Source organism: Carassius auratus, chromosome 50, assembly GCF_003368295.1.
Source record: "Carassius auratus strain Wakin chromosome 50, ASM336829v1, whole genome shotgun sequence".
NCBI classification, from domain to species: domain Eukaryota; kingdom Metazoa; phylum Chordata; class Actinopteri; order Cypriniformes; family Cyprinidae; genus Carassius; species Carassius auratus.
The window spans coordinates 11,057,885-11,070,961 of NC_039292.1; the positions used below are offsets into that span (position 1 = coordinate 11,057,885).

Sequence of the window (13,077 nt, forward strand, 5' to 3'; positions counted from 1 at the left end):
GTAACAATTCTCGTTACAACGTCACAACGAGGAGATTCAAGATCAGCCCGTTTGAGCTTCCATTTTCTCAAAGGCAGAGAAAGATAGAAAAACCTCAATTTACACCGATTCAAATTTCTAGAAACTTGGGGACCATATACAGGCTAGGGGAACTCATATTAATCTTAAAAAACCTCAGAAAGTGAAATTTTCATGTCATAGGACCTTTAATACAGAAATGCAATCCTGATGCACATGGTCGGCAACACATGAAGTCAACAGATTTAGGAAGGGTCTATGAATCACGACTAAATCCTACTATGAGTCTTACAAGACTGCAGATCTAGACGGACTGCATGTAAACTGAGTAATCCAGCCACACTTGACATCATGACTCACGTCTGTGGACGTACATTTGGCTTGGCTCACTCTCAGCTGTGACCAGCAAATACTGTCCAACTCCTCTGGTGTTGGTGCCAGACGAACTCATAACAGAGTTCTTCTCATAACAGAGAAGAGGGATTAAGAGGAAACAGACAGCAGGCAACGGGGGGTGATGTCTTCACTCTGAAATGCACGAGATGTTTATCAAGGTTTCTGGACGCGGTCATCTGTAGGAATGTCTTGCAGCTGACCACAGCAGACTTTGGAAATATGTGGAGCGTGTTTCAGTGTTGTGTCACATGCTATTAAATGTCACAATAAACGTTTCATGTTGACAGTTAGTTCAGTTATAGATAACAATATCATGCAAGAACTTTGTGGGTCTTTGATTCTTTAAAGTACTGTACTTCTGCGTTCCTGTTCCCTTTTCTCTGGTCTCACATGGGAAGTATATGAAAATATGATGCTCAGACTAAAGTTCTGTTTGACACCTGCTCTTCTTGTTCATGCATCGAGTACTGAATGCGCTGTGAATGGGCCGTGTGGGTAATGCGCAGTGAGCAGATTATCAGACCATGATTGCACCCAGTTACAGTATTTCCTGTGTTTCACATGAAACCCCACTGAGAGCTTCCATAAGGCTGTGATAAGCTGTGTGTGTGTGTGTGTATATATATGTGTGTGTGTGTTTGTGTGTGTGTTATCAGTGTAGCTGGGCTAATTTTAGACTCCAGTCTATTCCTCTTCTACCTGCTAGTATTTTTAGTGATGATGGGGAGTGCTACGGATTAATAAATATATATGTTAAATATAAATATAAATGTTATAAGCTTTCTATAGATCAGTGGTTTTCAACCTGTGGTCCGCGGCCCCCTAGTGGGCCGCGGTGGTATTGCAGGTGGGCCGCCAATTATTTTCTGTTCATTTCCAGTCCATTCTAGGGCTGTGCGATTAAAAGAAAACATCCTAAAATCACGATTTGAGCGTGCGCATATGCCTAACTCCAGGTTCACACACTGTCTGTGATGCGCCTTTTTTCTGAGCCAATGTTGACGGATCAGAGCGTTCTCACTGCGGTAAAAGGCTAGAAATAAAAACGTGCGAAAATAATTCATGTCTAACACATGAGCATAGAGTGAATTTGTTAGTGAACAGGATGCAGTTTAAGTGAGAGGAGACACGTTTTAAGTGTGCACACTCTCTCCTCACAAAGCAGCGTGTATCTGAGCAAGCACGACCGCTTTTGTGACAGAGCAAAGGAAATCTGCTGCAAACAGAGAGATTCGCACTCGTGCAATATTTTAATGTGCTTTCGCGTTATATTTATGCGCTCTCACTGCTGACCGCATACACATACTGTATACACACTGCAAACACCCGAGGCACCGCTACAATTAATGAGCTCTATGAACAATGCATGGCAAAAAAGAAGAAAAAAGTCCCTGTATACAGGATTTTTTTTTTTTTTTTTTTTGCCACAAGTCTATACATTTTTTTACATCTTCACTATAGTGATAATTTTGACTTATGTCTGTTCTAGAGATGTTACAACTTTTTGATAAAGCTCTGATTGGTTTTCTTTTGGAAATATGTTTCAAATTAATCCTGAATGCATTTATGACTGTAAAAGCACAATTGCAAAATTGATCAAAAAAATCGCGATAGTTTTTTTTTTTTTTTTTTTTTCATATCGCACAGCCCTAGTTTATTCAATAAATATAGTTTAAAATCTAGCTTCTGAGTACTAAGTTATTAACCAAACAATAGCGGGGTCAGTTAATTTTTTTGAAGTGGGCCGTGCAAACATATGTGTTTGGTTGTGTGGGCCGCGAGTTGAAAAAGGTTGGGAACCACTGCTATAGATATATCTCTCATGTCTCTTCGTTGAGTATTCACTGAGTTACAGTTCATTTTAATGACATGTTTCTAAATGAAGATCAGCGCAGACCAAGGCAGCAGACAGCGCACCTTGTGTGTTTTCTTTAATTTGTAAATGTCAAAGTTTTGTTGTAATTATGTGTGTATACAAATAAAGTTGAGGAAGTTGTGGCCTAGTGGTTAGAGAGTTTGGCTCCCAACCCTAAGGTTGTGGGTTCGAGTTGAGGCACTGAACCCCCAACTGCTCCCAGGGTCTGCAGCATAAATGGCTGCCCACTGCCCCGGGTGTGTGTTCACAGTGTGTGTGTGTGTGTGTACTTTGGATGGGTTAAATGCAGAGCATAAATTCTGAGTATGCATCACCATATTTGGCTGTATGTTACTTTCACTTCACTCACTCACTTTAAAAGTAGACCCTTTACAGATTCGACTGATGTATTGCTCTTAATTGTGAAATCAAAACTGAAAGTGTAATTTAAGTTCTTTTTGGGGTTTTCAAGAGAAGATGCTTCAACACACGTATATATTCAAACCAGCTGAAAAATCATCCCTAACATTAAAATAATGAGATTGAAAAGGTAATCAAAAGTAAAATACAAATTAAATGAAAATGTGATTGACTGTGATGAAATTATTTTAAATTCAAATCATTTTAATGGTTTGAACAAGGTGTTTTTTCATTTTATTTTAGGTGAATTACGATTTAAATGTCAAATGTCAAATTCACTCATTCATTCTCACATTCTCATCCATTCTACTTTGCTTTCCTTCTTTTGCCACAGAAATGGTACTTTATTTTTTTCAGTTTGTTCCATTGCAAAAACACAGACATAATAAATACAGAGAGATGTGTCTGCTAGGACAAGAAACACTGATTTAAAGGAAACAACTTTTATTTCACTCAAGAGTTTTTTTCCACTGTCTCTAATGTGGTTTTCTGTTTACATAATGCACTAAAATGAAGAGAAGATTTGCGTTACAGTTCAGTGCCTTAGAAGTAGAACCGTATATGTTTGATTGCTAAATTAGCCACACCAATAATGATGTGTGCTTAACAACCCATAACCCACAGAGATACGAGGACGCCAAACACAGGTCAGGCTGTCCGCAGAGGGCTCGGAGGGGCCTATTAGATGAGAGGATTTCCCCTGTACACAAACACACATAACACAGGCGTGGAAAACCAAATCAAAGTATTTCATGCCGAGATACTAGCAACTATCTTATTCCTATAAAGTGCGAAAAAAGGACACAGTGCATGTTAAAATCAACAAACGTTTCGGTCGCCCAGGACCTTCCTCAGTGTTCACATACAGTACTATTAAAAACTATTGATTGTTCTATTTAATTCATCTAATCAATTCAATTAATGAATCAGTAACAGTTCATTTACTTCATTGAAAATTTACAAATATATCCAGGGGAGATAAAGAAGGATACAAAAAAAAAGGAATACATTCTAAAAAAAAAAAACTAGCCAGATTGAAATCTTCTTTCAAACCATATGGTTGAATTAAGACGAAAAATCTATTTACTTTCAGTTTGTAATATTTGAAATGACTGGATTTCACATGCAAAAATTTTACTTATTTACTTCCTTATGAGGATTGACTCACTGTATAAGACATTCTTTCAAACTAAACAACTAAGCTTCACAAACTGACCTTACATTCAAATAGCCTTCACAAAGGTTTTATTTAAGCTGTATTACTTGCTTTGTCAGAAGTGTGATTTAAAGAAAAATCTGAGGGTGGATAGAGGCATTCCACTGCAGGCGTGCCACTAGTGTCTGTGCTAAGCCCACTTGTGTTTTTGACGACTGGAGGTCTCAGTGGATTTCCACTCACAACAGCTGCTGGTTATTAGCCAGAGTGGCTTACTGGCCGTGTGCTTGACCGAACGGTGCCAGTCCAATATTCAAATGCAGGTCCAGAGTGGACATTATGACACTGAGTTTCATTGTATCCATATGTGTATATGTAAAAGCGACATGGTGAAACAGATGTTAATGCATTCTTTATCTGCACTAGGACTCATTTAAATAGAAAGTTAAAAACAACAGAGTGTGTGTGTTTATTTCCACCACAATGGAAAATATGCATATTTCATTGACCAATCAGCTTTCAGGACCGGAAGTATCCATTTTGTGTATAAACAATAAAACATTTTTGCATTATGAGTGTAATTTCTTTGAAATCCTGCCAGTGAGTTCCTCTGTCAGTCACTCCTCCCACACAATCATAACAGCTTTTCAACTCCTTCGTTTCACAGCTGCACAATACTTGCTTTTCAGATGTTTTTTTGTTTTTTGTTTTTTTTTATAAAATATTAACAGATGCTTTATTAAAGCATCTTGTTTGGGCAGTACTGGGAAAAACAGCAGTGGGGGGAAGAATGCTAGGAATGTGCATTGATGTTTAGACAGATCACCACCCCTCTAACCCTTTAAAAAATCAAACCTATTTCAAATTTGTTGACATGCACAAACAATTGCTATAATTGCACTTGAAATTTTGTGAGGACTACAACACTCCATGCTTAAAATAGCCAACTTTACCCAGATACCCCTGGATCAGCTCTGTGTGGGGATCAATAGCACCTGTCACTAGACACTTACATACCTGGCCTTAAGCTTTGAAAGAACTGGATTCTTGAAAATATTAAATTAGAACTTTTTTATGGGAATAGACTAGTAGTAATATTCAAGGCAAATAAAAACAAGGCTGTGGGACTTCATTAAACACAATTTTGCAAAAAAATGTTTGATAAATATTAACATTGCAGCAATTTATATAGTGTTGCATTTATTCATTGACAGTTTTTATTAGCTGATACTGATATCTTGATATTATATATATACAATACTGTTCAAAAGTTTGGAGCTGATCAGATTTCTTTTTAATTATACTTTTATTCATAAAAAAATATATATAATAATTTATATTTATAAAAAAATATTTATCAGCACAACGGTTTCAGCATTTATAATAATAATATATGTTTCTTAAACAACTAATCAGCCTACTAGAATAGATATGAAAACTTTTCACCACAGGATTGAAACATTAAAATGAAAAAGAGTTTACAATTTTAAACTGTAATAAAATATTTCATAAAATTATAATTGCTATTTTATTAAAATAATTTATGCAGCCTTGGTAAAAACACTCAAAAACACTGAAACACCCAACCTTTTAAACACTATGTACATATTCAATGCAATGACAGCAAATAAGTTAAGCACAAACCTTCAGAAATAAAAATAAACATTTAGTTAAAATTCACACGCACAGAAAGTGCATGTCACTATTGATAAATATAGGACAGTTAAATGACCCAGATGATACATTTATATTGGTTATAATGTCTTAAGGTCACATGTCTTATTAAAATATTCAAAAAGCACAGTTTTTTTTTTACAGACTAGATTATGCTCATTTCAAATGATTAAAAATTAAACATGACGTCCACTCTGACTAAAGTCTGCAGGCAGCTGTCTCATCTTACATGACTTGCTTAAATATGAGTCAAAAATGTCTTGACTGGTGTGTTATCAAATTTGTTGGGTTTATTACATATAGTATTAATTATTGCAGTGTTGCATTGCTCTATGACTCATAAAGTTACTTTCACTCTCTGACATGATTCTCCATTAATATCATAATCAAATTAACAGAGGCCTGTAACAACAGATTTATGGGTGGGGACATTATTAATATTAATGACTCCCTCTTGTCCCCTGGTTGTCCCCATGAAGACAGCCCTGTATATAGAGTATATCATGACTCACAGATAAGCGAGCAGCCAATAAAGATACAGACCAGGAACAAATGGTACGCTGTTATGGAAAAAACCCCAACAAACTCACAAACCGACAGCTGTGCGTATAGTCTGTTGCTATGGGAATGATTTAAATACACGTAGTATACAGTATATCACGCAGTTCATATATTTATTAAATACCATCTATCATACTGCATCAAGAGGCCAGTCAAAACATACACAAAATTACCAAATACATCAGCTCTAAAAGAAACACACATATCTGCACATCTTAGGTGGCTTTCATCACTTCCTCCTATTGCCTAACCTCAAGACGATGAAGGGGAAGATGGCATGAGTTGTTTTTCTCGTAAAACAGGCTGAATTTAACGTTTTTAAATGCTGTTCATGTAGAGTCATCCAGCATCATCCGTCGGCACATCCCTGAGCTCATTAGCACATGTCAAATGTATAAACTGAATGCTTTAACCAAATACAGGTTTTCTCATGAAAGAGACAGATTTGCCAAAGCCCGCTGACTCATAAGTACAGTTAAGCAAAGTAACAAGATCACTATGAATAATGAGTTACATAAGAGTTCTTCCTCTATTTTACCTGTCGACTAACAAACTAACTGTAATTGGTATATTGACTGGATCTTATAGATCTTTAGACTCCATTCTTAAGTTTACGTGAAATTTGAATGTGAGGTTATGCACGACAGGAGTACAATCGGATCAATGTGATTGATTCATAAAATACCCCAAATTTTTCTTTCTGAAACATACTCCAAAAATCTTTGTTTTATTTACAACTTAAAAAAATCGATCTTACAGTGCACAAACAGGTCAATCTTTTGTGTAAATCACACGTAAAACCATTGCTACTTAAACTGTCACCTTTACATAAAGAGGTTATGCTTATGTTTCATTAGGTCATTATGTCATACTTCACATTCGTCCTGTTTCCAGTGAACATAAAACCTTGCAGTGGTAAAAAAAAAAACAATAGACTTACGACCTTTAGTCAGTCTGTGTTAAAAAAACACATCTAAAATAAGGTTCACGAGTTCACCCTTACATCTAATGTAAAGGCGAATAGTAGGCATATTTTGGCGTGCTGTCCTGGGGGAGGGGTCCGGGCCCGGAGCATAGCCCGAACCCAAATAACTCCCCCTATCCCTAATTTGGGATAAATAGATTATAAGTGAGGAGTTGGGGTGGAGGAGGGATGCCGAAAAACTGTCGCGGGACAGGAGGTAGGAAGACTATATATATAGACGCTTGTCTGCTATTTAAGATGATTAGCTAAACGAGATGCACCTGTGCCAAATTGGATGATTATCTGATCGTGCTTCTCCCGAACTTTGTTAATAAAACCACATATCATTTTCAATTTCATGTTTTTTAATTAATGTTTACATAGAAAACACTGCAAGAAAGCAATAAGACACTCTAGGCCGTGTCATATTGTGAATATATTCTCAATACAGCCATATTTTTTAGTTAAGGTGGTTAAGTTTGTAAATCAAAGGTTATTGGAGCATGTTGTACAAGAAAATACTATCTCAGTTTTTCTACATCAGAGTTTTGTTTAATTCAGTGTGTAACCTGTCGATTCTTTGTTTACAATGTGTGTCTTTTTTATTTACTAGCAATTTCTAATTGAAAATATATATTTTTTTTCAGTGTGTTGCAATAATGTTGTATATACAGCAGCATTTCTTAGAATTAAATTGGCTGTAACAAACATGTTTAATGACTGAGACAAATATGGCCAACTTTGTGCACTGTCATCAGTCCATTATAGAGATTTCAATCATCTCTGAATAAAGTCCCCACCTCCAGGGAACAAAACGGTTACATAAAAGGGTCTCATTTGTCCCACACTGTCAACCTTTGAAGCAGGTGATTCATGCGGTGGAGTGACAGCCACTCCCACACTGAACATGAATGCCGGTGGGAGTTTGTGAGTGTGGACAATTCTCTGTGTTTAAGTGAGTCTTTATTCTTTCCTTCATTCTCTCTCTCGCTGTCCTTTTCTGATAGATATGTTTGCAGCTGCTAATGTGTTATTGATCATCACACACAGCTCTGTGAAACCACACATGAGCTATTTCCTCTTTCACACACAAGATACGTGTCAGTGTGTGTGAGTATCACACATTTGATGCTCCATGACATGTCTATGGGTGCACAGACGTTAAAACAAGAAAAGTCTTCTTCTAGAGTTCTAGGCTTTCTGAGTATGCAGAGGATAGGAATATGTTTTACATGCATTGCTAAGCTAACAACATTTAGCTTTTGTACTTAGTGCTGAAGTCATCTCAGCAAAATTGGGTTTATTGTACTGTATATCCCATGCAGCAAAAAAATTACTATTGGCTTATAATTAGGCTATTAAATGTATACAAAGTATATATAACCTGACAGTAAAGCTGTGTCGCTAAACCGACTGAGCTGCAGTGCTAACTACATACACAACTGCTTTTAAATACTGCTAATAATGCTAACGTTCACAAAACCACATAAGTGACTGATTTAAAACACTCTAAATAGACATCAACTCAACACACAAGAAAAGCTCTGCACAGAAGACTCAAGTTAGCAAATTGCTAAGCTAATGGCACAATACTTTAAAAATACATAACTCACATAAATATTAGGTAAAATACTAAAACAATTTCTCGGTACTCAGTATATCAACATTTGGCCACACTTTATTTTAGGGTCCAATTCTCACTATTTACTAACCATTAACTATGACTTTTGTCTCAGTTAACTCCTTATTTGCTGCTTATTAATAGTTTATAAGGTAGTTGTTAAGTTTAGGGTATTGGGTAGGATTATGGATGTCATGCATTATATGTACTTTATAAGCCCTAATAAACAGGCGATATGTTAATAATAGACATGCTAATAAGCAACTAGTTATTAGTGTGAATTGGACCCTATACTAAAGTGTTACCCAACATTTCACCTACTTTCTCCACCATTTTGGATTCAGTTTGAATAGAAATGTGGCCAAAACAAGGTATGATGAGATGGCTTATTGAATGCTAGTTAATAATTAAATGGGCGGGAAAATAATAATAATAGAAATATCCCACAGAAGCAGAACACACCATTTCTGGAGACAAGAACATCACAACGAATTAGTGATTGGTTCTTTTGACTTAAGTCCCTTTAACACAAAGGACAATATCTACAATGACAACTATAACTATTCTGTGAGAACTAATTCTAACGATAATGACACACAGGAACAATATCAGTGGGATCATTTCTTTCTAGCTGATGAACAATAAAAACACTGACAGTCAGTCAGACAGCACCTTTTAAGAGCTCAAGCATTTATTGCGGCAGATGGCAAAACTTGCTTGCTTATAATAAGCACAACACAATTGTCTGTTGATGTGGATGCTTATATATCATTAGAGTTGAATAGGCATTTAGACCAGTATGAACAACCTAGAAACACACTAGAATGTTTTGACTACTTTTTCTTCAGAAAATTGTACAGTGTCATAAAAAAAAAAAAATTCAAATACAAATCTAAATTTTACCCTAACTTAAAACTGTGTTTTGTGCTGAGTTCTCCAGAAAATGTAGCCTAAAATTCTAGTAGCATTAAAAGATTGAACAAATAATGCTGGTACTTCATTCATATAAAGTGTCTCCCCGTAAACACACAGCACTATCAATCCTGATCTCAGTTACAGGCCTGCAAGGGAGGTCAGGTATCTCATGTAATCTAGGGTGTGTCATAGAAACTGTGCCTTTGAGCGGGACACAAAGCCATCCAGGCAGATGGCTGAGCCTATTCCATATTGCAAACAATAACAAACATCTGTCTTTCTGCCGTAACCCATGGTACCTCATAGGAGGGAACAACCTTTCCGAATTACAGGAGGATGCTTTTCCAAGCTGCCCTGAAAACAGTTTTATGGCCCTTCTTGTACGTTCAAGTTTTTATAAGATAAACTGATGACAGATAAGCGCCAAAGGGTGACTTGCACTTGCAACCTATAGCCAGAGGAGAGACACGGCAGTCACCTGGGTGTGCGACTACACCTTTCCTGAACGTTCACGCAGTTTAGCACTTCCTGTCTGGATGGGTTTCCAACTTCCTTCTGCTGAAATGGTAGAAATGCTGTTATTAATAAGTGTAGGCTTGCCTGTTTGGGCAGCTTTTAAGGGGAGTGTGCTTTGTAAGAGAGAATAAAACATGACTCAAGAATGAGAACTGGGGTGAGGGGCCGTCACGTTTATGTTCAGTGTACTGTAGATCCTTCCTATATTTTCCAAATACTTTGTGTTTTTTAAGATTATTGCAACAATATGATATGTTAAAGCGATAGAAAAATGACAGCTGTTTTATTTGTGCATAAAATGAAAGTCAGTGGGGTCCAAACCAATGTTGGACCCCAGTGGCAGTCGAATGAAATAAAGGTTCCAAAAGAGGATTTTTGGAGCAGTGCTATAGAAGAACCATTTTTGGTTCCTTTCAGAACCTTTCAGTGAACGCGTCCTAAAATAACCACTTTTTAAAAAAAAATCTAAATAAGCTTTTTCTCTATAAAGAACCATTTGTAGAATGTAAAGGTCCTTTGGCAATAAATACCTTTTAGTTTTAAGTGTGTGTGAGCCAACATAATTGAAACATTCTTAAAAATAGCTTCTTTCGGGTTCTGCAGAAGAAGAGGAAAATAAATGGAAACAACATTATAGGTTAAACCATACCCTTAAATACAGTTTTGATATAATACCTCGGATGCATTTTGTTATTGTCCAGTGACATGAAAAATCAGAGAAGCTTGTCAGTTGTCAGGTGAAAGCTTTTTGTTCCCAAACTCTAGCTCGCCAGCTGTTAACCTGTCCTGTAAATACCCTCGGGGACCATCCATAGAACTTACCTGCAAGTCAACAATCCACAAAAGCTGGAAGGGATTACAAAAAATCCTCAGGCAACCCATCATACAGTATCACTTACCTTCCGAGATCTTCACCAATATCATAGAAATCCTCCACTTTATGTTGCTTGAACACAGCCATTCCTAATGTCCTCATTGATGATGATGATTGTGTTTCGGTGAGCAGGGGACAGCAGGTCAACTCTGTCTCACGGTGTCCCTCGAGAAGCACATAAGCTTAGGGAGGTTGTGTAGATCTGTAAGTCACAGACACTCACATCAGCACATGTTCCAGCATGCTGCACTGCATTCCTTCACTTCCAAGGTGTAAGAGCATGCATCACATCTTTCTTCTTTGGACATATAAGGCAATGTGAGAATGTCACAAAATATACAGTTTTGCTTACTGAAGTCGATGTAAGGTAGGAAGGAACCAGACAAAAAGAGTCTCATGTAGACTAAACTTGATGTGTCAGGTGATTCGATCAAAATCATTTCTTTAAAATAAAACGAGTGTGGAATGTAACAAGAATTAACAGGTGAAATGGAGACTGCTGTCTATTTGATTTAGCAAAAAAAGTGCGAAACACGTTATAGGGCAGCATTTGTTCATGACACACTGACTTCACTTACTGTTTCATTGTTATATATATAAGTATATTGATAATATCGTGATGATATTTACTTTACAGGTATAGTTAAACATACTGTACTGATGTTTGTTGTACTCTATAACTAAGCGCAAAGTGATAACCATGAGAAATATTCACACCATAACATCTCTTCCTATATTGCTCACAAGTTTTACAAGACACTGGACTACAAGAAGGCGTAACTTTGACACTTTAAATTAGTAAGAAAATGTGGGTCGTCTTACCTTTTCTTTTAAGAGAAAACACTCATTTTACTGTATTCGGCAGAAATTGATAGCGCATTCCTGGGTTTGAGCGCGTCTCTCCTGTTGAACTGGAGCCTGGAGGAGCGCTCGCGCTTATGCTGTCAATCTCGAGCGCGCTCGCGGGCAGCGGTGACGTCAGAACGGCGATGCTGTTCAGTGAATCATTGAACCGGTTCAATCCTATGATAATAATATAATTATAAATAATGATCATCTCGTTCAAACACACCGGAGTAAACGAGTCCTTTAGGAAATATTTGAATCGCTCAAAACTGTGTTCACATCCAAATGCACTAAGAGTTTGATTTCAGTCTAATTAAAGCAGTAACGTTACTTCATCTTTTTAAACTAATGAACATTTTAGTCTGAAAACGTCCCGACCCGATTGTATCTCGGCTTCATTCAGCATGTTTACACCAATCAAGCTAATACGATACTTGGACAGACAGAGGAAGAAAAGTTAGTAACGTTAGCCTAAGTGAATAAATAAACAAGTGCGTGTGTAAACTTACACACTACTGGCTTTCGGAAAACTGAGAACCAAGTGAATTTAGCAACCTACATTTGGAGAGAGAACTAAGAGTTAGACTAATGCGGTAAAAAGTTATCATAATAGCGGAAATGTTACAAGTAGCTATGTAACGTTAATGTAAATAGGGATTTAAGACAAGTCCGTTCAAACAGTTCAAAAGAACCGAGTTGAGGAAAGAGTCAGATTTTATTTCATTTTTATTGAACACATCAGTCATGTCCGATTCGCAAATGAGTTGTTCATTTGACTCGATTCCTTAGTGATTCGGTTAAACCTATCAAATAATTTGAAGGACTAGATAGAACACGCTGTAAAAGTTGGGGTCGGGGATATAGATAAAAAAAAAAACGTATTTATTTTCTATTGCTTTTGTTTGATCCATTATTTATGCACTATTACCGCCACCTGCTGGACATGGTAATCAACAACAGTCGTTGCATATGTACGAGAGTAAAAACTAAAATAGTGAGACTTGAAAATAGTCGACAAATAAAATAGGTATTGTATTTATTTTTTTATTTAATTTTATTATATGTGGCTGAACAGTATATTTTAAATGGCGTAAGATTTAATATTTTAATATTACACAACCAAAACAAAAACAGGAAGGAATTAAGATATGGTTACACCTCTCTATTGTTGCAGCCTTGTAAAACATTATTTTTCATGTAACCGTTTTATTGTTTATGGAGGAAGCTACTGAGCTGTATAAGAACTACACAAACAAATCTA

General features: G+C 36.6%; 1 protein-coding gene across 1 annotated transcript in view; it reads right to left on the reverse strand.

The window, feature by feature from the left end:
* LOC113066994 (death-associated protein kinase 2-like) overlaps positions 1–11,949 on the reverse strand; it is a 29,410-nt gene extending 17,461 nt beyond the window's left edge. Inside the window, exons 1-2 of the mRNA XM_026239165.1 lie at positions 11,793–11,949; positions 10,996–11,172 (exon numbers count right to left, since the gene is read on the reverse strand). Of these exons, the coding sequence (XP_026094950.1) occupies positions 10,996–11,072 (77 nt within the window). The 5' untranslated portion in view covers positions 11,073–11,172; positions 11,793–11,949. The remainder of the gene's footprint in view (positions 1–10,995; positions 11,173–11,792) is intronic.
* Positions 11,950–13,077: the final 1,128 nt, after the last annotated feature.